Genomic DNA, 23241 nt, shown 5'->3' on the forward strand with positions numbered 1-23241 from the left:
TTGCAGGACTCCTCTGTCTCCTTTATGGACACTGGCTTTTCATAGCGTGATTTTGCGTACAGAGTAAATCTTAGGAAGGTGAGGTTCCCAAAACAAGCTGTAACATCTCTTCTGCTACCAGCCGGCAGGAGTTCAAGGCAAACCGCCTCTGAACTTTGCAGGACCTGAGGCAAACAGAGGAACCAAGGCAGCAGAGCGGGGCTCTTCCGAGCCTTCGGCCGCTCTGCCGGGGGGTGCGGGGCCGCTCCCCGCCCAGGAGCGCGGGACGGGGCGGGTTCGTCTCGGGGGTCCGGGCGGCGGGGGCCGCATTCCCGGTGCCTCTCCATTCCCGGTGCCGCTCCAGCTCCCCCCGACTGGAAGCGTGGGCGGGAGAGGTGCCCGCGGGAGCGCAGGGGAAGGGGCGGCCGCGGGAGCCTCGGGGGGGCGGTCACCCCGCCGGACCCCCCTCCCAGCGAGGGACGGATCCACGCGGGCCGAGGGGCGGGAGGCGGCTCCGAGCGGCGATGAGAATTAGCCTTTAAAAATGGCTGCTTGGAAGCTGTCAGCTGGGACGCGGAGGGGCTGCTAACCCTCCTCTCGCTGCCTCCCGCCTCCCTTCCCCGCAGGGCTAATAACGGAGCGGGGATAAGAGCTCTCCAGCCCTTTCCCCGCCCCGCCGAAGCGCGGTGCCGTAGCGGCTCCGGGCCCGGCCGCCCTCACTTCCCAGCTGTCTGCCTGGCGAGAGGACGGCGGCCCCCGCCTCCCGCGCTCCTCCTCGCCGCCGCTGCGTGTGTGCCGCGGGCACCGGGATACAAAGGAGAGGGGGGAGCCGCGGGATACATGGTCCAGGGCGGCGTGTGCGCGGCCGTGGGGGCATATCTGGCGAGGAGAAAACACAAGGTCAAGAGGCAGCTCTCCTCCTCCATGGAAGAAGACGGGAGCGATGAGCCCTGAGGAGGACGACGAGGAGAAGGGGCGGATGGCTAAGGGCTGCCGGGCTTCCCCTCGGGAGTGACGGGGCGCGGAGGGCTGAAGGGGCTGGAGGAGGCAGCGCTGGGGTCGGGAGGGAGGAGAGGAAGGCGAGGAGGAAGCGGGGGGTTTGAATCTCCCTGGCTGGATTATCTCCCCTCAGGGGAAGCTGCCATCGCCGCCCGGCGCCGGCCGCGACTCGGCCCGCGGCCCCCGCGGCCAAGATGGACCTGGGCAGCGCCGGCCGGAGAGCGGGAGCTGCACCCGCGGCCCCGGGCGCTTGGAGACCTTTCCCCTCCGCCTGCTGCTGCTGCTTCAGCTCGCTCCTGGATGTGAACAGCTGGCTGCTCTTCTACGGCTTCCTCTACCTGGCCCTCTATGCCCAGGTGTCCCAGTCCAAGTCCTGCGACAAAATCTCCTGCTTCTCGGGTCATTGTGTCAACTCCACCTGTGTCTGCGACCAGGGCTGGGTGGGAGACCAGTGCCAACACTGCCAGGGCAGGTTCAAGTAAGTCTCTGCTTATTGCGATTTTCTACTTCTCATCCCTGCCTCTTTTTCCTGTCTCTTTCACTTGCCTTTTTTTTGTTGTTTGTTTGGGTTGGTTTTTTTTTTTTTTTTTTTTTTTTGCTTGCTTGTTTGTTTTGCTTGTGTCTGCTATGATTTTGTTCATGTATGATGGAAGTATGTGGCAGAAGTTAAGGATGAAATAGGCTCCTCCAGCTCCTTAAGAGCACAGGACACAGCTCCGGCTGACTTATCGCTGAAAATAGGCTGCTCCACTTCATGGGAACTGAGAGATGGGGAGAAGTCGGCCTAAAGCTGTGTCGCTGCTGTCCCTTCTGGAAGTGTTATGGAAATGACATGTGCGCTTCGTGGGGCTGCCCAGGGAGCCAAACTTAGGAGGGGATTTTAATGACTTTTTCCTTCTAAAGAGTGAAAGGTTTCGCTCCTTCCAGTCTTCAAACAACTGAGCTAAGTGGGCATTAGTCAGTTACATTCAGGACAACGTAAGTGCAACTGATTGAAATGTACATCCCCGGTGACAAGGTTTGTAGGAGAGCGTGGGAAATGTAAAAAAGAAACGTATTTTTGCAAAGGAACGAGTACTCAGTCAAGCTGTAACTACCTTCTCATTCTTAAAAGTCAGTGTGATACCGAGTCATTGATCAGTGAGAAGGAAGCACACCCTGACACTTGCTTTTCTATATGGAGTGGGAAAGAAGACTTAATTTATAGGGCTGTCACTTTCCTCCCGCCCCCTTTGCTATCAGTGTAAAGTCTGGCTGTGAAGAATACTGTTTGCTGTTATTTCGCTATATAATCTTGGACAGGACATCTCATTTCATTCCCTCTAAAACACCCCCTAGAAGCAGGAACTCCATTTATTAAGTATGTTGACATATATAGCTGGAAAGTGTCCTAATGTGTAGCTAATGGCAATATATTGCTGAGACTATGTCTTAGAGGAGTCATTCTGTCTTTGGGCAAACTACTTTTTGGAGGTTAAATATCAGTAACTGTCTATTTTAAAATTGTGTTTAAGTTCAGTTTTTCTCTGGAGTACTGAAATTAAGCTGTATAATTTGCATCTCTTTTAAACGTTTAACACAAGGTCACTCATTCATAAATAAACAAAAAGTAAATCCAGTAACTTGTTAGCCTGGGAAGTTAAGGAGTTGCTGAAGTCAGACATGCTGGCTGAAGTGATGTACACAGTGCAGAGAAAGAACCAATTCACTTATGTTTGGTGGATATTGCAGCAGTAAGATTGCAACCCAGCTATAAAGCTAATACAAGGCAAATATAAGACATCTTTTCTACTTATGAACTTTATAATTAGGTTTTTAAGTTGGCTGTTTGTTGCCTGTGTGTATTGGATGTTTGGGGTTTGTCCTGCTCTGGAACAATGAGCTAATTTCGGAGGGATTGAGAGTGATGAGAGGAGGCCCAGGTGAATCTTCTTCGTGCATGTGGATCTGCAGAGCCATTATTTCCTGGCTATAAAGAGATTACTTGTATCCTTCGTCTTGGTGCCACATGTAACAGACCCTAATAGTGCCAGGACCAAAGCAAATTGTAGTTTCTTCAATTTCAGAGCTTGTTGTGAATGAGTATATTCTCTGAATTCTTACTGGAGGCGTTATCCTGTCCTTACAGGTATTATCTTGCTTATCTCTTAAAACATCTAGGTTTCTTTACCTTGGTTGTGTTTATCAAGTGAGGAAGCACAGTGGTTGTTTTCCCTTCTGGTAGAAAGTTAATAATCCATCCCCACCTAGAGGAAGTTCTGTCTGAGTGTTGGAAGGGCATCTCTTCTGAGCTGAGCTAACACAGTGTTTAACTGAAAGCTGTTAGGGGTTTTGGTGAAATCGGAATAGATTTCTCATTAACTCTTCTATGTTTTTTTCGTGCTTAGCTTTAAAAAGGACAGTGACACTTGCATTATAATTTTTCTCACGGGAGTAAGCTGCTGGAGACCTATTTTTTACTGAGGACGCTTTCATAGCAGTGTCTTTGACAGCTCATCTTTAATCTTTATTCTTGGAAGCAAAGTATACTCTGCACTGAAAATAAGCATTCTAAGATTTAGAGCTTTTCAAGCTCTGTGTGTCGGGAATGGGGTGAAATATGTTAAACGTGCCTTACACTGCTGCAAGCAGCAGCTCGGAGCGGTTGTATTTTGAATCCTGAAAATTCAGGTGGGTGTGGAATGGGTGATGAGTCAAGCTCCGTGTACTTCCACCTGAAGAGCTGGAAAAAGAAATTAGCCTGGCTGATGGTTGGGTGATTGAACACCTTCCCGATCTCTGTGGCAGCTGATGGTTCGCCTTATTGTCGCAGAACATTTGCCTTTTGTTTCCATTTGGCTGCGACATGCATCTGCTTTACCCTTAAGTAGCCACGGCTGGACTTTTGCAGCAGTGGTTTGACAAGTCCCTGTCGGGTGTACATCACTTCTGCAGCAGTTGCTTCTGTCGTTAAGGATTATTCTGAAAATTGGTTCAGGATGGCAAAGATTGAGAAGTGTGTTTGGTTATTAGAGCTGCATTAGCAGCCAGTTCGTGGGTTGTAGATACGATCTGCAGAAATGTTAATAGAACCTTGTGTATTACTCTAAACATTTGCACTGTTTCCAAGTCGCAGCTGTTTGAAGTGCCTGCGTGTGTCCCTGTTACCCGAGATTTAAATGGAACTTTTAATGGCCTAAATTGGACACGTGTAAAACCTGTCACTACAGTATTTGAAAAAACAGATTTTCAAGGGTGGGCTTAAAACACTTGAAAAGAAAAGGTTCTTTCTTTTTCTTCGTGTAAATGAGGTATGGTTATTTTTGCTCTCTGCGAATGAGTGACTTGCATTAGCAAGTACCAAGAACATTGTGGTAAGAGGAGAAATACTCTGCCTGAGGGTATCTTGGGACCATTAATTCTTTGGTGAGAGATGTGTAGTATTTTTGGCTTTGTTTTATTTCTCTTCTAAACTGAGAAACAGTAACATAGCAGAGAGACATCAAAAATAATTGATCAATCTTTGTAAGCAGGTGTCAAAATTAATTGACAATACTGTGGTAACCTTACCTTTCCCTGTAGGAGAACTACTGAGTAAATAAACTGCTTTGCAAATGTTGGTCTGCACTGGGTGAAATAATTGTGGATGGGGGGGGGGGAATGGACAAAGAGACTGTCTAGCACCATTTTGTTTCTCTTATTTACCAACTTTTGAATTTACTCTTGTTATTGTAAAGCCTGTGGTAAATCGTATAGAAATGCAGATGTTGCTATTCTTACTGCAGTGCATTCACACCCATTTCAGCCATTTCTCAGAAAGATTTAGGCCTCATGTCTGCCTGGTGGTAAATTATTTTACTCTCTGTCCAGATTGGATATCTGAATGCAACTCTGACTTTCTGACTTACTTTCATCTTTCTTAAAACCCTTTTTTCCCCCCTTCCATCCTTTCCTCTACTCTGAAATAGTGCAAAACCTTTTTTTAACCAAAATAAAAAAGGGGAATTTAGTTATAAAAAGAGAGGGGAAAGGAATTTTGCCAGGTGAAAGATAAGAGAGCCAATGGGTGAGCAGGTTCTGTTTTTATAGCAGGCAGCTTCAAGCAGCACAGTTCCCAAGATATAGACTAAACCACATACATAAAAGGACAGTGTGCAGTTTTGGTTTTGTTTTGCTAGGATGATTTATTAAGGAAGTGAAGCTTTTAATGCTACTTCTGCCATTCTTTTCCCCCTATTCTATGCCTTTGAATTTGTTGGTCAGTTGCCCTTTTCATGATGATATGAGTTTGGGCAGAAGGGAGAGGGAAGGGCTGCCTAAATCAGTTCTGTGATGAGATTTCAGGGAATTCAGGGACACAGACATTATGAATGGCCCAACTGCAGTAAAAACTGCTGTCACAGCTTCTGTGTATTTAGATGTTAAAGCCAGTAGTCGTGAGACGCAGCAGTGCAGGGAAACAGGTTTCATTAGTTTTTCTACTCACAGAATGATTTCTTAGAAGAAAAAAAAATTTCCTCCAGGTTGGAGCAAAAAGTTTCCCTTTCTCTAGCTCTGCTTTGCACGGGCTTGTGGAAGAGCATTTGAGAACTTTGTGCATGGAATTTATCTTCCTCTAAAGTTTTTGAGTACCCAAATGACTAGAAATACCACTGTAATATGGTGCCTTTGGAAAATTAGGTTGTGTCTTTGGATGTTTATGGTTGTTTATTTGATAGCCATGGGTGTGATGTGTAATGAAGCAGAACAGGACAGGTGAGCACCTTTGAGGACCTCCAGTTAATCTGCTTTACCTAGTCCTAGGTATGCAGTTGTTATGGAGAGAGTAAGAGCAAATGGATCTGTTTGATTATTAAACCTTGCCTCCAGATGTTCTTATTGTACTTCTAAATTACCTCTTGCATGCTCTCCTTAATTTCTAGAGCTCCTATAAGAGATTCTGCATTCTTCAAGGACAAAACAATTTCCAAGTGCAAGTACATTCACGACTGAAATGTTTGAGGGGTACCAAATTTTGTTATTCCAGGCAAAATCCTTATTTCCATCTAAAACTCTGAATGCTGCTGTCTGCAGAATGACTCATGCAAGGCAAGTGTCCTTAAATTGCAGATTGTAAATGAATGATAATGTTGTGTAAGAAGAGATCTTAAGAAAAGAAGTTAGCTTTAGCTGCAGCCAGTTGAAGTTCAGACTGCTGTGAAAGGGGATGACTTTATCCTTCACGCTTCTCTTTGATTACATCTTGCTTCTTATGTAAGCATTAATATTCCTGCTGAGAGTTGAAAAGTATCAACAGGAACAGATCTCCCCACCTCCCAGCCAATTTTTTTTAAGCTAGCTGTTTCCTCAAGTTACTTCACTTGCATAAGGCTCCTGCTGATCCAAAGGAGTTGGCAGCCTCAGCAGGTGTAGATAGGAAAAAAAAAAATCGTTACTTTTAGAATTGGTCCAGACTTAGTTTTCCAGAACTTTAATGTAAAACATCACCATTAAAGTGCAACTTCTGTTTTACAGGTGAAATCCCTGAGTCATGCTATTAGTAGCAAAACTGTCTTTGTCATTGGTGTGGTCTGTATCTGATCCAAGAAATAATTACTCTTATTGACATTGGTGCAATTGAGTGTGAGGTTTTGCACCTGCAGATTGCCTTTTTACAACTCAACATGTGGATGTTAATAAAATTAAACTTTTGGAAAAGCATTGGTGATTATGATTTTAGTCTTATAAAATGTGGTCTTTATTTAAGTTATTTTAGTCATGGTGCTCTGCAAAACTATTTTAATGTGAATTATTCTCTCTGTCTGTATTAAATTTTAAAAATACCATTATAGCTTATATTATAAAGATATTTTGAATTTCTGAGGAATAAATTTTTTTGTAAATCTTGTTTTGATGTAGAAGCATAAGCCATAAAATCATACTAAGTGCCTCCTAAGCTAAGCAATCTGCACTGAAAAGTGCTTTTTGAAAGGAAAGCAGTCTTTTTGCAAACTTAAAAAATTAATTTTATTATAATGTATCTTTTTGCCTGTTTAATACTTGCTACATGAAATCATTTAGGTTGGAAAAGACCCTTAAAATCACAGAGTCTGACGGCTGACCTAACACCAATTTCACCAGTAACTATTTCAGTGGTTTTTAAGGGTTTTTATAGAGAAGACCAGAAATAAACTCTGACTACTTATTACCTCTTGCCTTTTGCAGGCAGTAGGGTAACTCTGAATTAATTCCTGTGTGAGTTGAACACATGCTTTAGAAAGCATCTGTACATGTCTGAAAACACTTCCTCTGACACAAAGCCCCTTAAAGACTTTCAGAGTTCTTCCTTTGGTTAGTTATCCTCTCCATTTTCTATAACCGGAAAAACAAATGCAGAAACTGCTAATACGCAGATCTAATCTACCTCATTTTTTGTCTCTCTTAGTTACCCTGTTTTTTAATGTTTTGAGACAGGCCTTCATTGTAGAACCTTTAGTAGGTGAGGTCGCTCTTACCTGTGTAGGTGGAGATATGGTCACATTCTCCTCACTGAGAACAAAAATTTCCTTGAGTTGTCTCCACAAAAACCAAACTTTTCCTTGCTTGATTGCTGTCTTGGTTTACACCCTCCCCTATGTTATCAGTGTGCTTGAGCTGTGAGTGCCAGAACCAAATGCTTTTGGTAATGGTTGTGCTGGTGAAATGTAGATGCAGAGTAGCTTCTCCCCTGCTGCCCGGGGTCCTGCTGTGCAGCTGCAGCCAGTGCTTCTCAGCTTAGCGCTGTGCTGGCAGCTCAGACCATGGTTTTCCACCTCAAAATCCTCTTGGAGTTGCTGCATCCTCAGTACCGAGACCCTGCTTTTCTCAAACCAGTCTGTGAACTGAACACATCTTCCACTGTTTGGAGTGATATGTAATAGTGGGGCTACAAACATGCCTGGGTTTGGGATGGAGCTGGGCCCTTTTAAAAACACCCCTCTTCCCCTTCTCCAGTTAACAATGAACAGTGTCTCTTCCTCTGTGTAAATCTGAGACCATCTCTAGGAATGAAACAAAAAAAAAGGCAGGCAAGGGGCTTGTGGATTCTGGAGTCTGGTTTGTTTGCAGGCTCATGGATTCTGGAGTCTGGTTTGTTTGCAGGCTAAGCAGTTTGCTACTTAGGTAAAGAAGTGTGGGAACAGATGGTTGATGACCCTGCCAGCCCTTCAGACAGCATCAAAGGCTGATTGCCATTGCTATGGGTGTGTAAAAAGCTCAGTTACATCAATGCATACTTAAGTCTATCCATAAACAATACATAAATAGCTGCACAGGTTATAGCATTTAATACTTATTATGTTTTAAATTTAATTTGGCAAGTAAATAGTCTCACACTGTGTTTCTCTTAGTTCATTTAATCAAAGGGAAGGCATGATGATCATATTTGGGAAGGCATTATCATAGTTCATGTCATCTTTTTAAAATGAGTATGAGTAGTTTTTGAGAGCTCAGTCTATCACACGGCACTAGAAATTGATTTAATTGTATCACAATGTAGGCAGAAGAGGTAGGAGGTAATATGAGATATTACAGGAATACCCTTGGGATATTCTTCCACATCCTAACAAATGCTGGTGAAGAAAGACCTTATTTAGAAACATTACTACATAGACAACAAAAATGTATTGGAAAACTCCTGCAGTACTGAAGAGTAATTATCTGTTAGTGCCTATGAAATTTGTTATTAGCTGTATAGTCTAGGCTTGGAAAACATGCTACAAAGTTCATGTAAGGAGAAATAAATAATTACGATGATACCTGAAAACATGAACGCTCCAGTGAATTGCAGCTGCTAACAGTAATAAAAGAAACCCAGTAAGCTATAAGCAAAGTAGATGTTTTCATGTGTGGTGGGTGAGCAGTGGGAATTTTCAAACCAGTTTTAAAGGTTATGCTCTAAAATCTTAAAAAGCTAATGAGTGGACCAAGAATTGCATTGATTTTCCTCCATGAGGACCAAGATCCTATTGAGAAATGATGGAACTAAGCTCAGCCCAGTTTGTTACTTAGTGTTCATTCCCAAGGTGCAAGAACAGCATTTGGCTTTGAAGTTTCCTCCAGAGAGAAAAACCTCAAGTTTTTATACCTCTGAAAAAAAAAAAAAATTAGCTACCAGCTATGGAATATTCCAGGGTAAACATCTTAAACTCTCTGTTAATGCAACAGCATTTAAAAAAAATGAATTCTACTACATCGTCTCTCCAAAAATTTAAAGCTTATGTTACTCGTCTGTAAGAAATGGATTCTAGGATCCGTTTGAATCAGTATTTTTATATTTCTTAGCTAAGGATGAAAATGGGCTGCAACCATCTCTGATGGCAAAATATCGACTCTGTTCATGCTAGTGATGTTTAAAAAAAAGCTGGCTGTAGAGTATTTCCCTAGTTTTAAGCAGCACATATCTGACAACCTTGAATTGGGCAGGGAGTTTTGAATCCAGGATATTCTAGGATTACCTAGCAACAGGACAAGTACTGAATTACTTAAAGATTGGATGCAGACATATAAAATGATCATACTCAATGTCTACATTTTCTTATGGATTTCTTCCATAATTTATGTGCTTCAGTGTTTCATCTGTAAAAAGGAAATAACACTTCCTGTAAGTTAAAAGACTTGAGGTGACCCATGAGGCACAGCTAATAAGGTAGATAATATTTTAGAGATTGCATTTCTTCCTAGAACGTGATAAATATTAGGGCATGAAGTACTCTTGTCTGAACTATGCTGTATATCTCAGATGAATACAATCATTTCATTAGGTCAGATGAAGCAAAACCTTGCAGTCTGTGCTATTGCAGAGTAATATTCTCTTATTATAGACTCATTGGAAAAAATTGTGCATTGACTTTCACTGATAAGATTTGGTTTCAGAAGTAAGACCCCCAAAGCCCTAACCCCCAAAGCTGGATTAAATATTACAAACAGAATATTGTGAGATGCTGCAGCACTTAATGGGTATTTTGAAGAGTTACTGCTTTACTTGTAGGAATACAGTATTCCATATTGGTCATTGCATTCCTATGCTATTAGCAAAGAATCACACATTCCTAATTTGTGGGTTGATGGCATTGATGTTATTGCAGAACTGGGAATCTGAATTCAGTCTTTAAATGTAGATCTTTTTTATAGACATGCACTTTTATGCATAGATTTTTTTGTTTGTTCCCATGTGTTTGAGTTTTCAGCCACTTCTCTGTTATCTTGAAGGCTGATGGCTTGCCTTCTATGAAAAATGGTTCATGTTGAGTCTGTCATGTAACTACTGCAAGAGTTGGGACTGTAGAACAAACAGCAGTGTCACTAAAGGACCAGATTTTAGCTATGTCTGTTACCAGTTGTGGCAGTATACTATGAGCAGCAATGGTTTTGGCCAAAAGCCTGGGAGGAGAGCTGGGGTTAGTAATGTCTTTAAGTATTGTGGTAAGCTTTGTAGAAACTTTGTTCAAGGTGTAAGTAAACCACGCGGCACTGTGGAACAAGAAGACAAATGGGCTTCATTGATTGCCACCCACAAGCCTAGGACAAAGATAAATTAGTCAGAAAAATACCTTTCTAGTCATACTGCAGTTTAAAATACTTTCCTTCTTGTAATGGATAGAAGTGACTAAAATATGGTGAACTTAATTTTCTTGTTAATTAATCTCTGCTTTCGAAACTCAAGGAAACTTGGATACATTTTGACTTCTATAAAGGAATACTTTGATAACTTCAGCTTTATTACTAAAACTGAAATGCCGATTAATCCAATTATAGGATCATTTGCATCCTTTTTTTTTTTTTTTTTAAATCTATAGAGTAAGAGTGTGTGTATGTAAAAGTATGTATTTCTCACAAGGAAAATCCAAACACAGAATAGCTCACAGTCATGTTTGTGTATGCAAGCCCAGTTATGATGATGTGTTGGAGGACTCTTGCTAATCAAATGAGTATGTGGTGCATTCAAAGTGTCCCAAGGCAGGTGTGGGGAGAGGGAAATGGATGGTCAATGTTTCATGGGACGTGTCCCAGAGCTGCTGTAATGAAGCTGGGTGCTTTTGTGCTTCTCTCATTATCAGCAGATCTGTTTTGTTTGTGTCCTGAGCCTTCTCCAATAGGTAACTGAAACCAAAATGTTGGACAGGAGCTGGAAGGTAGAAGGCAGTCCTGAAAAATGAAAAATACTGAACAAACAAATGGCTGCTTTTGAAAACACACGGATTTGCACTTGTGTGCACAGCTGTAATATCATATTAAGACAATTTTGTTAAAAAACATTTTTGCAGATGTTTTCTAAAACCTAATGCTGATATAAGTATTAAAATCAGAACATGTGTATTTAAAATCCACGCCCTGTTCCCCGTCACCACCCCAGTGGTTTTAGTACTGTAGCACTTTGTAGGAGCAAGCATCTATTTTAAACTAAAAATGGCACCATTTTTCTGGACTTTTAAATTTCTAAACTGCTTATACTACTTTAGCTTTCACAAGGCTAAAAACCCCACTCTGTGTTGAAGGAAGGACTTAACCTCCACCCATCTGTATCATACTCTATCTGGATATCTTATTTAAGCACAGGGTAGCTGCTGTCACAATGGCCTTGGGAAACAGACACTTATTTTTTGAGCTGTTTTATGTGTAGGAAACCTGAAGTTGTGTGGCTGTCTGAGGTAAAATAACAAATAAGTGACTGAATTGAAATGGAAGCTTGGGAGTAAATAAAATTTTCTGTAAGTCTGTATCAGTCCTCATTTTGGGAAGACTGAATTGTCTTCAACTTGTATGGTTTTTTTCTGCAAATATACAATATAGTTTGAAGTTCTTTATTTTCTCAGAGTCTTCTACTGTGTAACGTAATTGGGTACAAGAGAGAATATGAATTTTATTATTAATAAATGTATTATATATTATTATTATTATTAATAATAACTGAGGAGTTTTGTGATGGTATTTTACACTGACTGTTCCAAACTGTATGTCATTCAGTAAGTATATAGAGGGGCCTCGGCTAATGCAGTTATAATGCCAATATTGGTTAGAGGTTGATGGATACTTAGAGAATTGATCTTGAAAGGTGGACCCAGGACATGAAAGATGGACTGAGTTTGTAGCTGGTCTGTAGTTTGTTTTTTAAAGAGGGTGGAGACAGGGAACAAGAAAACCACATCTTAATATATTAACTTCACAAAAGGAATTCATAAGCAGGAGTATTGTTGGATTCTTTTATTTTCAATTTTATATACATCCTTGAAGGGTACTTACTGCATTTGAGCTTTGTATGCATTCAGAAATCTGTTCTTTAATATCAAACTCTGAAGTGACAGACAGCTGAGTGTATGTAGAATATTCCTTTAAAGTTAGATTTGGGTTTTCCAATTTAGGTTGGCTGCATTTCTAAGTAGCAATTGGACTGAAAAGCACAGCCAGTGCATATTAGCTTCTCTTAGAATGATGAAAGCTTGCAATGTTACACTGAAATGGAATTTGAGAACATCTTCCTCTGAATTTTTCCTTTGACTCGCCTTGATAGTTTTGAGGTCATGCTCAATAAAGATTTTAAAAAGCCCTACCTATTATTAATAAAAACCCTTATAGTTGATGATTTTTTTTGACACATCACCTGTAGCTCTTCAGTCACTATTTTTTAATCATCCTGATAAATGTGTCCTTTTATTTCCATCTGCTAATGAAAACCAAAGCAGATGAAGAACACACTTAATCTTAGTCCTCACTTTTAAGTACAGCAATTGAGCTTTAGTCTGGTTTTCTGTGGTGATCCAGGAGAGCACTATGCAATGTGTGATATTCTACTTTATGTTGTAACTTTGCAATCTACAACTTTCCTTATTGTCTTTATGTAATTCACTGGGTATGGATATAAATTATTGTGCTTCAAGGCTGGGAGAATGACAAAAATAAATATGCTAATTTTGGTGAGTATGAGCATAGTCACACATGATCTTTAGTGGAAGAAATATTCTTTTTTGTTCTCATAATTATGCCACTGCAGGCCTAGACTTCAGTGTATCATATCTCTTATTCTGGGGCTACTTGAAGGCATACTTTTTAAAATAAAACGACATTATTTGATGAAGGAAATTCTCAGGCTTCCCATCCTTAGAAATCTACAGTTTTTTAAGTAGCAGCAACTTTTGAGGTTTTCATCTCTATTAAGACCTTTTTTCCTGTTTTTGTTTGTTTCATTTTGTTTGTTTTTAACAGACCAGAAGTATTGAGGAGTCTGGCTGAGTTGATGTCAAACTATAAGATAGGATATTATGCAAACTCAGGAAGTATATGTATTCTGGTCATGTAGTTTAAATGGTAGGATGCCTTTATTCTGTGTGTGTTTCTGCTTTTAAGAATTACTTTGATCACTCTTGTTGAATTCTCTGTTCTTTGCACATTACATTCTTCTTGGTCGGCTGTACTTGCTTTATAGTTAAGGTTATTCTAGTCTAAAAGATCTTGTCATTGCTTCCACAGAAAAGTGGAAAATGCTGTGACAAATCTGTATGGAAATGCCTGGGAGCCTGCAAACCATGGCTCTGAAGGGAATTATGACCTGAGGTTAGCAGGTTTGTGGGGGGGGGTGCTGCAGTGTGGGAAAAACTGCAGATTCTGGTCAACACACACTGGCATGACGTGGTTCTTTTTGTGCACGTGCTCAACAGCATCAGATGGTGATATTGTTCAAGGCATCTCTGTACTTGGTATCAGTGGTAACTTGGGTTATAGGCTGCATAATTCTGACCTGCTTCTTACTATGGACCTCAGAGGTCATCTCGTTCCAACCCCACTGCCCTGGGCACAGATGCTTTCCACTAGACTGGGTTACTCAGAGCTCCATCCAGCCTGGTCTTTTAACACAGGGATGGGGAGTCCACAAGTTCTCTTGGCAGCAATTGTCTGTGCTTAAGACTGTTAGAAGGGTTTTTGTTTCCCCTAATGTTGAATTGTACTTAGTCTGGATTTGCCTGTGAAGTTCTTCAGTGTTTTGTGTGCATGTATAATTTTTGACTCTTAAATTATTCATTCGAGCAGCAAAGAGAAAATGGTGTAGCTGTGTGTATGTCCATGATGTCTGCAGATCAGAAATACTGTATATTTGCTCAGCTAATTAATCATGTTGAGGTTTTGGGAGGGGGAAACAGACTTCTTCAGAAAGTAATTTTCAGGAGCTGTGTGGATAATGAGCTCAGTTCAGAGGTTACACGTACTTGAAGTACTTGCTTGAGGCAGGATTTGAAAGAAACTCTCTAAGGAGGTCACTCTATGCAGAGTGAGGAGTGTTGCAGAAACAGGTGAAATTTGAGGATGTCCACAAAATAAGATTTGGAGGTCATAATTGATTCAGGATGGGAAACATCTTTTGGTTTTGTGGAGAGGTTAACTTTTATGAAGGCATACACCAGCATGGACTCAGCAGTAGTTGAAGGATAAAAAATTAATATAAATATTTTATTCGTTACTTAATTATTAATAAGATAGTTAATAATAATGTATAAAGAAATAAAATTACATTAAATTTATATATTATCTATTAAATTAATATTTATTATATAAGAAGGAATAATAAGGCTGTTCATAATTTTGCAGTTGAAAGTAGACTGCAGGCCTGACTTTCAATTGCTATAATGTTAAATTGTTGTATTTAATCTGTTTAGGATTTGTTCTTGAATATGAAGGCAAACTTTGGGAAGCTAATAGAATAAAATGGATAATCAGACTCCTAAAAACTGTGTGTATATGACAATAGTGCATCCTTCATGTATAGGTGGTGCAATGTTTGTTATCCTGCAGTTTTTTTAATATATAATGTGTATGGGTGTACATACACATCGCCTTATGTGTTAGAATATTGCGTTATTTAGCCTATTGTGTTTGGTTACATCTTCTTTTAAAATTACAGCAAAATGAATTAAAAAGAAATTTCCAGTAAAACAATGTCGAGATGCCAGGGAAGAATGACATTGATAATGAGTGTCTGTGGTACTTTGTGCCATATGCTTTTGGAGTCTGTGTGGCTGGATACAATCAGTCGTTTTTAGAGAGGTTTTTAAATGATATAAATAAGAAGTAATTTGATGCAATAATCTTTTCACCTAATGAACTGTTGGGGGCAGTATTTTTTGTCCTGGCAGTTTTAGAATCAAGCTGTTAAGGTGATGTCTCATGCTAAGAATGTCTTTATGTCACAAACAGTTCCCTGAATGAATTTAATTACATTAGTATGGCACTCAGTAATTATTTTCCCTTCTATCTGCTTTTAGTTAGGGTTGTGGTTTCAAATATTTTGCTTGAATTATAGATGTCCAAGGGAATGTTCTCCTTAAGCATATTTTTATCCATGTGAAGAAAGGGAAATGCTAGTCTTTGTTCAAGTAGAATTCCCTATCCTCTCTTAAAATATTTTTAGCTTATCCTTGTCAGAGGATTCTTGAGAAAAATAAGAAGAGATTCTATTATGAAATCTCTGGGAGCCTTACTGTGTTCAGATGCAGAAGAGAAATCAGAATCTTACTGTGGAATGGGCACTTTAAAAACAAAACAATAACTGAACTACGCTGTGTGACTATTACTTTGGAGTAGTTGGGTTTTGAATTTATGCTAAAGAGCACAGAGGAAAATGTTTAGGATCAATTTTTTTCAATGTGGATTTATATGCTGAAGGGTAAGAGGAAAAATCAAATAAGTGTGGGGTTTTTTTGTACAACTAGTAACAAATCTGGGTATTTGATTCTGTAGCTGTTTAAGCCTGTTTCTGTTGCTTCATTGAACGAATGCAGTATCTTATTAATTCTCTTTCTGTTTTCAATAAAAACCCCAGTGTCTGCATTACTCAGTAGTAGTGTATTTGTCAGGAATGTCTGAAGTTATTGGTGTCATGGGAGATGAGATACTTACTTCTCAACTAATATTTTCTGTTATTGGTACTAGACATACTTGATGTTGTAGGAATTGAGTGACAGTCTTTTGTAACTGTTCAAAAATGTTATCAAAGTGCGTTTTTTTCTGATTTAGGAACATGTCACAAGCAGACTTCTGCTGCTTGTGTTGTGTGGACTGAATTTGCACGATTGTATGAGTAGAAAGGCCTTTTGTATCCGATAATTTGGCAAATGCATCTGACCAACAAGTATCAGCAGTTAAATCATGAAATCAGGAAGTTTTTAATTATAACTAGAGGGCCATTTCTGATCGGAATGTGTGGTCTCTGAACATCTTCCAAGGATTTTAAGTTTGTCTGCACTGTGGTGAAAAGCAAGAAAAACGACAAATCCAACAAAACCCAAACAGGTAGAAAAGTGATGTTTATAAAGACCAGTAGATTTGATCAGCTTTCCTTTTTCATATATAAATTTATACTTTGAATTCTGCTATCTGTATTGTGGAACTGCCACCAAGGGTTCTTGTTCTGTTCAGAAGAACTCCATTGAGGGTGGACTGCTCTGTCCAGCTCAAAGGTTGAGGGAAGGTCTTTGCAGAAGTCCTGTGACACCACACCACTTCAGCCAGCCTTTCAGAGTGATGGACTTTCCCCATCTGTGCCTCAGAAGAAGCTGCAGTTTATTTTATTCTGAACCAAAAGCCTCAGGCAGGGTTTTCATGTGCTGGTTGCATTTTGTTCCCATATACAACTGTGTTATTCTTTAAGCATCTCACAGACCAAGCTGCAGTGGCTAACACTCATTTGTGAGTCTGCATTAAACTCTGTTGCAAAATAATGATCATCAAATTGATTTTTTTTTTGAAAGCTCTGAAGTGAGTATTTAGTGATTGTTCCTATTTAAAGCTGCCCTGTGATAGTGAGTTTGAGAATTTAATTTCTATGAAAAATGCTCTAGAGGTTTTCTTACTGCCTTTACAATAAATTATATACTCTCTTTTCTTATATCTTTTTACTGCTCTATAAATCAGCAGAGAGGTTATGAATTTGTTTCATATTGCTGTGTTGCACATTTGTTGATGAAACAGCTTATTAGATCATAAATAGATGTAATTGCATAATCTAATGGGAGGGGGAGGTGGATTGAGGAAGGGGAGGAAACATAAATAGCACTAGAAATTAACAGATAGGAGAAGACAAAGTTTATTACTTAGCTATAAAAGCAATTGAGTGCTTGTGAAATGCAGAACCAAATAGTTACTTCGTTTTCATTTTAACCTAAATAATAACTGTAAATGACAATTTATCTATAAGGAAAGAAGTATATAAATGACAGAAGACTTGGTAGCACCCTTCATAACATGTCTAAAACTTTATTGATCTTTAAGTTCATTTTGTGTCTCAGCTGCTGCAGTTTTGTGTTTTGAGCTGTCTCCTCTCCAGTGTGTGTATGTGCAGAAATAAAATGCTTTGCTTTGTTTATGATTTAGATTTCTATGACTCACTTGTGAATCTCATATAAGGACTCCTGCTCACCTCAGTTCTCTCCTAAATGGGAGGAAAAGAAACTGCAGTCCCACTTGAGCTGTATTTTGATTTCAGTTCCTCACAGTTTACGAGACTGACAGTAATCTTTAGATTATTTCTGACCTCTAATCCTGGAGTTATGAGTTGTGTGTGTGTACACTGTATTTTTTTTTAGTGACTGGAGTTCTGTGATAGGGGAATGTGCTCACTCTGGATACAAGTTTGCAGGTATGAATCACCACCTCACTGACGATGGTCTTTCACCACCAGTGCACAGTTACTTGAGCAAAATGATATATTTAATGAATGGTTGAACTATTATTAGTAGTAAATTTAACATAAAATTAATTGCTTAAATTATTAATAGGAAAAAATAGGTAGGATTTGTAAAATATGTTTCTAACTTATAATGCTCCAGTTATCATTGAAGTTCTGGTAATTTCTTTTAAAAATTTCTTTTCTTCTCTAGATGAATATTGCAGTTGTCTGAAACTGCTAAAACATTGCAACCTTGAACAATGAGGTAAAGAGGTCTGGGCCTTGTGGAGGAGGGAGCAGGGAGTTCTAATTAAGAAAAAAAACCCCACAACACTGAGGGTAAAAATTAAATACTAGAGCTGTGAAATTTGAATGAACATAAATGTTTTAAGTTCCTTTTATTATTTCTATTATGGTTCAGTCTTCCTCGGACATTATTCGGCCTTGCATTAGAAATTGCAAATAGCAACTATTGTTGTATTTCTTGTTAGATAAATGAAAATTATTGAGTCCTGTGGTCTGTTAATTTATAGTTGTCATTTTTAGAGTATTGTAATTTCCTGTTAGCTAAATGTGAGTTTTTTTAAAATTGATACAAGCTTTTGCCTCAACTTCTGAATTTTTATTTTAACATGAAACTTACTGATGATGTTCCTGAAATATCGTATCTTTTTTGTATTTCTTTTTTCTTTTTTTTTTTTTTCCTTTTCAAGTGCTTTGATTTTTTTTCTAAGGACTTGCCTGCCTCCTCAACATTCTGGCAAATTGGGATTAATTAAGAAGGCAGGCAAGTTGGGATTAATTAAAAGGCATGCTTGTAAAGCAGCAGGGATTTGTATGAGTTAAAGGTGAAGTCTTGCATATAAAAGCAAAATATTCTAAACCAGATAGGGGTGTATATGGGTGAGTGTATGTATCTACTTTTATTTCTATGTATGTATATAAAAATATACTTGAAAATAGAATCCAGAGTCTACATGGAAGTTCAGGCTCCATGCTGGTGGTTCTTTGACTTGAAGCAGCTACAGGATTACTGCAAACCTTCCCTTATCTGGGGCTAGTGCCTCTAATCAGTGTGCTGCTGAATGAGAGTGGGAATGAGGAGGAGGAAGAGTTTCATCTTCTCCTTATGGGCTCATATTTTTAATATGAAATCACTGCCAGAGCATTCCTGTGAGCTGTGCTCCCAGATTGCCTATCAGGATCTCTGAGGAGTTAGCTAGGTAGGTTCGTATGTCTGCAGAGACTTGACATCCAGCTTCATCCAACCAATTACAGCCTTTTAGAAATGCCTGCCAGTACAGCTGCTGAGGAGTTGTCAAGCTGCAATGTGGAAAAATCCTCAGGTTTGTGTGAAGAATAGCTGCCTGCAGGACTGGACAACAAGACTGAGCATTTTCAATTGCAATTTAGGCTTGAATACTGCTTTTACCATACCAGTCTACAGGTTACCATCATCTTCATTTCTCTCCAGATTTTTGTCTGATGTTACCAGACAGAAGGATTGAAATTGCTGGCTGGTGACATCTCTGCAGAGGGTTCATCTCTTTGCTATTTTTTTCTTCTTCTGTTCCCCATCCCTTGAAGGATTACTACCCTAGTCCATGTACACTATTTGAGAGGCAAAGGCATCAGTTGTTTGCAGGGATCTAAGAACTGTGTGAAAACATCCTGTAATGCTTCTGGTTTTTAAATTCTGGTGTTCAGAGAAACTCTTGGCTACCTATATGTGGCAAACACATGGTTCCCCATTGTTATACTCAGGGACATTTTTGTATGGGGGGGGAGATATTTTGTGTTTAAAAAAAAAAAAAGACAAAACACAAGCACAAACCCCTACAATCGCCTCTGGCAGAACAATTTGAAACTCGAGCAGGTATCTCTTAGAAGCATGCCTTTGTATACATGATTTAAATAAAAGAATATTTATTAAGCTCTTCATGCCATACTCTCAAACTCTGGGGAGTGAAGTGGCAGTATTATATAACTAAATATGCCATAAACATATTCAGAGCTTCTTGAATCTCACATTTGGGCATTGGAATGGGCTGCCCAGGGAGATGGTAGAGTCATGATCCCTGGAGGTGCTTAAGGATGTGGCCCTCAGTGTTATGGTCTGGTTGACATGTTGGTGTTCATCATAGGTTGGACTTGATGATCTCAGGGGTGTTTTCCAGCATCATTTATTCTGTGATTTCTGACTGCCTGAATTTAGTCTGTGCCTCTGAATTTGTTCATGCAGTTTCCTTTATACACTTTAGTGTGCACAGCCACTTAGCCAGAAGATCTGTTTTCTTCCCATTTGCTTTTCTTTTTGTCCTCTTTTTATGTACAGAGAGTGTCATATTTTTATTTCAGACTTCATTATGCTGGGATAAGCAAGTGTCTTCTTACTAGGCTCTTATTTCTCCTAGTCATTCAAATAGTATTCTCTGTTCCAGTTTAATCTTTCCTCTTCTGTTTCCTGGATATGGCTTTGCCTGGCTCCTGTGCTGTGATACTGTTTCTGCCTGCCTGCTTCTGGAAATCCCACATCTGGATCACTGCCTGATCTCTGGAAATCCCACACTGTAGGATCATTTTTCTTTTTCTGGAAGTGTTCCATTGGTGGTGTAGAGTCATTCTGCTGCTGCTCTAATTATCTCCCTTCTCCAGTGGACTAGTTAAAATTATTCCCCTCACTTCTAAGTGTATGACTTTACAGACTAAATTAGTGAATTTACTCTCTGTCCTTAGTGCAGCATTAACATCACCTAGTTCTCTGCATGGGATATATTAATCTCTAATAATATGGATAATTTCATGCCATCAATACATTCCACTAGCACATTTGTGCCATCATTGTTAGGTGTATTTTTAAGGCCAGCTTTTGACTGTCTTCACTACCCGGTGTTAATTCCTGTACCGGGTTAAATTTTTTCTTGTGCACAACCTGTTGGTCCCATTTCTATCCAACTTGTTATTTCCACTATGGTTCTCATATTAAGTTGGTTTCCAACTTTACTGCACAGCTTATTATTGAGCCCTCTTATAATGGTAATTTTCTTTATAGTTGCTTTATCAAATATAGTGTGCGATATTAATACATTTATGATGCATTTTATTCTTCTTTCCCCTCACATCCATATTTTTAGATTGAACTATGAATATAGAATAATGAAAAGCCAGACTAATAGGTTCTATTAATTCTCTCCTTTTTTGCATTAAATTTAGGTATAATATTTGCTAGAAGATGACAAATGCTATAATTTAATATATTTAATAAAGTGCCTACTGCTTAACTTGCAAGTTAATGTATTGGTTCTTTTGTTTCCTAGGGCTCTTGTGTAGAGATTCTTGTCTGTGTTCTGGTAGGACATTAAGTTCTTTGAATTTTTTACTACTAAAAGTGTGATGTTATCCAACTCAATACACTTTGTTCCATGAGCTGTCTTGCTTTCGCAAGGTAATATTTTACATCATCATCCTGAGTCAAAATCACTGAAAATTTTCTTTGTTTTGTGCTATCTGCTATTTCTGTTGTCTCATGCTTCCTGATGTTTTTTGTCATTTGACAAGTTTGTAGTCATATAGATATGTACTCATCATACAAGCACATTATCTAACAAATTTCCTTAGCTGAGAACACTATTTTTAAAAAAAATTTGAACCCGAACTTCTTGATCTAGTGCTATTAATGTTCTACGTTACAGCTCAGATGTTTCGGTTTTATGGTTGATTGCTTTGTCATGTACACATTTCTTAAAAGCCAGAATTAGAACAGGAGGTAATGCTGACCAATTTACAGATTATAATCACATTATCTCAGTTTGTTTTGTAAGATGTAATTAGATATTAAGTAATTTAAGGCTTGTTTAGAATTCTTGGTCATTTTAACCTCACTTGGAGGTTGGGCAGTATTTTAATTCTGACTTGCATTTCCACCTCCAAGCAACTTTCATGCTTTAAGGTAAATAGCAGAAAATTCATCCCCATTTATTCATAAATTTTCACTGTGTAGAAAATAAACTTAATTCTGCTGAATACTACTAGAATGCACATGTTCTGTATTACTTCCCTATTTACCTTCTATCAATTATCTTAATTATTATTTGCATAAATGAAACTATGCAATCTTTCAGTTTATATGAATACTCGCTGTCACTCAGAGAGCACATTCTAACTGGCAATAAAAAAGAAATAATATCTACTTCTAGCAAGTTTATGATCCCATGGCATGTATTTTGCAAAGTAGTTTGTAAAGATGAATTATTTCTGTGCATGTCTAGTTATTAAAGATAACAATTTAATCAGTGACTGATCTTCATCTCAAATTATATCTGGAGTGATAATGAGTATCTACAGCTGCTTTGACTTTTCTATTTTGTCCATGTGGATACTCAAATTGATATCATTACATAATACATGTATATAATAGTCTTCCATCCTCTCTGTTCTTTTTTCCCTGCAGTAAAAAAGTAGTCACTGATGAAAAATTTAAATGGAAATATCTAAGATTTTAGGATCATACATCCTGGCTTAAAATCTGCTAATTAGTTACTCTTGGTACTCAGACTAATTATTCAATTTGCCCAGGATGAAAAGCTTTGGTGCTCTTCTATTCTCCAGTAATGGTCTTATTGATACACACTTAACACACCTGGTACAGCTGATTTAGCATCTCTGGTTGATAAGGTGTCAAAATAAGTATTTTTCCTGTAATTGTGTGGTAGAAGAAAGATTTATAATGAATTACATGACTTTCAACAAATCCCCCCCAGAGCATGAGGACAGTTAATACAGAAGGTATTAAATCCTGTATGTATCCAACAGTACTGAACATAGGTGCTTGATTTTCATGAACATACCTCTGCTGAAAATATATGAATGAAACAAAAATAAACTTGCATAATCCTTCCATACCCCAGGCTTTTTTTATGACAAATTAAAAGGTTTTTCAAGAGAGGTTCTTTTGTGTTTACTCACAAGTAATTTAAAAAACCAAACAAACCAATATGCTCCATAATCCAAAGAAAATGGAGGTTTTAATATTAGTGTACAGCTGAAATACGAACTAACTTATCACTTCTTTTGTGTTTTTCTGTTGGTTTCAGTCTTTATTTCTTGTCAAAAGCACAGAGATAGAACTTATTACTGCAGAAAGAACCCTTCACCCACACTTGTAAGGAGAAAATAAATCAGCTTTGAAGAGTTTTTAAAGTTTGCTGTTGATGTATTTTGCATGCTTATTAACCGTGATGTTAAAATTAGTGGGTTAGTAGTATTTTGTGGCTATTTTTTTTTGTTGTTTTTGTGAGACTGGGTAAGTTGTGTGTTACTTAGAGCTGTGCATAGCAGCAGCTTTCTGGGTAATGATGATGACTTGTGTGTTTGGTTCACCAGCATTGTCACTATGAGTCCTAAGATGTCTGTCATTCTGATAGCTTTATCTCATTTTTAAAAGGGAAAACCCAAAATAATACAGAGAAGACTAGGATATTATGTTTTTATGTTGTTTGTCTCTGTGAAAATTGTCTGATCCTACTGGGTGCCTGAATTAGGGAAGAGCTGCTCCTGGTAAGTGTGAAATAAGTACAGGAGCTGGGTGTCTACTGGGAACCTACGATTTTGAG

At 38.8% G+C, this 23241-nt stretch overlaps 1 protein-coding gene across 15 annotated transcripts in view; it reads left to right on the forward strand.

Annotated features, from left to right (window-relative positions):
- Window positions 1–598: 598 nt before the first annotated feature.
- ATRNL1 (attractin like 1) overlaps window positions 599–23241 on the forward strand; it is a 440837-nt gene continuing 418194 nt past the window's right edge. For 10 of the 15 annotated variants that reach the window (XM_069020095.1, XM_069020098.1, XM_069020096.1 and 7 more), the window contains exon 1: window positions 600–1456. In XM_069020095.1, coding sequence (XP_068876196.1) covers window positions 1173–1456 — 284 coding nt within the window. In that variant the 5' untranslated portion in view covers window positions 600–1172. Of the gene's footprint in view, window positions 1457–23241 lie in introns of all 15 variants that reach the window. The other 5 variants (XM_069020108.1, XM_069020104.1, XM_069020105.1 and 2 more) reach the window with 2 other exon arrangements.

This window comes from Aphelocoma coerulescens, chromosome 6 (genome assembly GCF_041296385.1).
Source record: "Aphelocoma coerulescens isolate FSJ_1873_10779 chromosome 6, UR_Acoe_1.0, whole genome shotgun sequence".
NCBI classification, from domain to species: domain Eukaryota; kingdom Metazoa; phylum Chordata; class Aves; order Passeriformes; family Corvidae; genus Aphelocoma; species Aphelocoma coerulescens.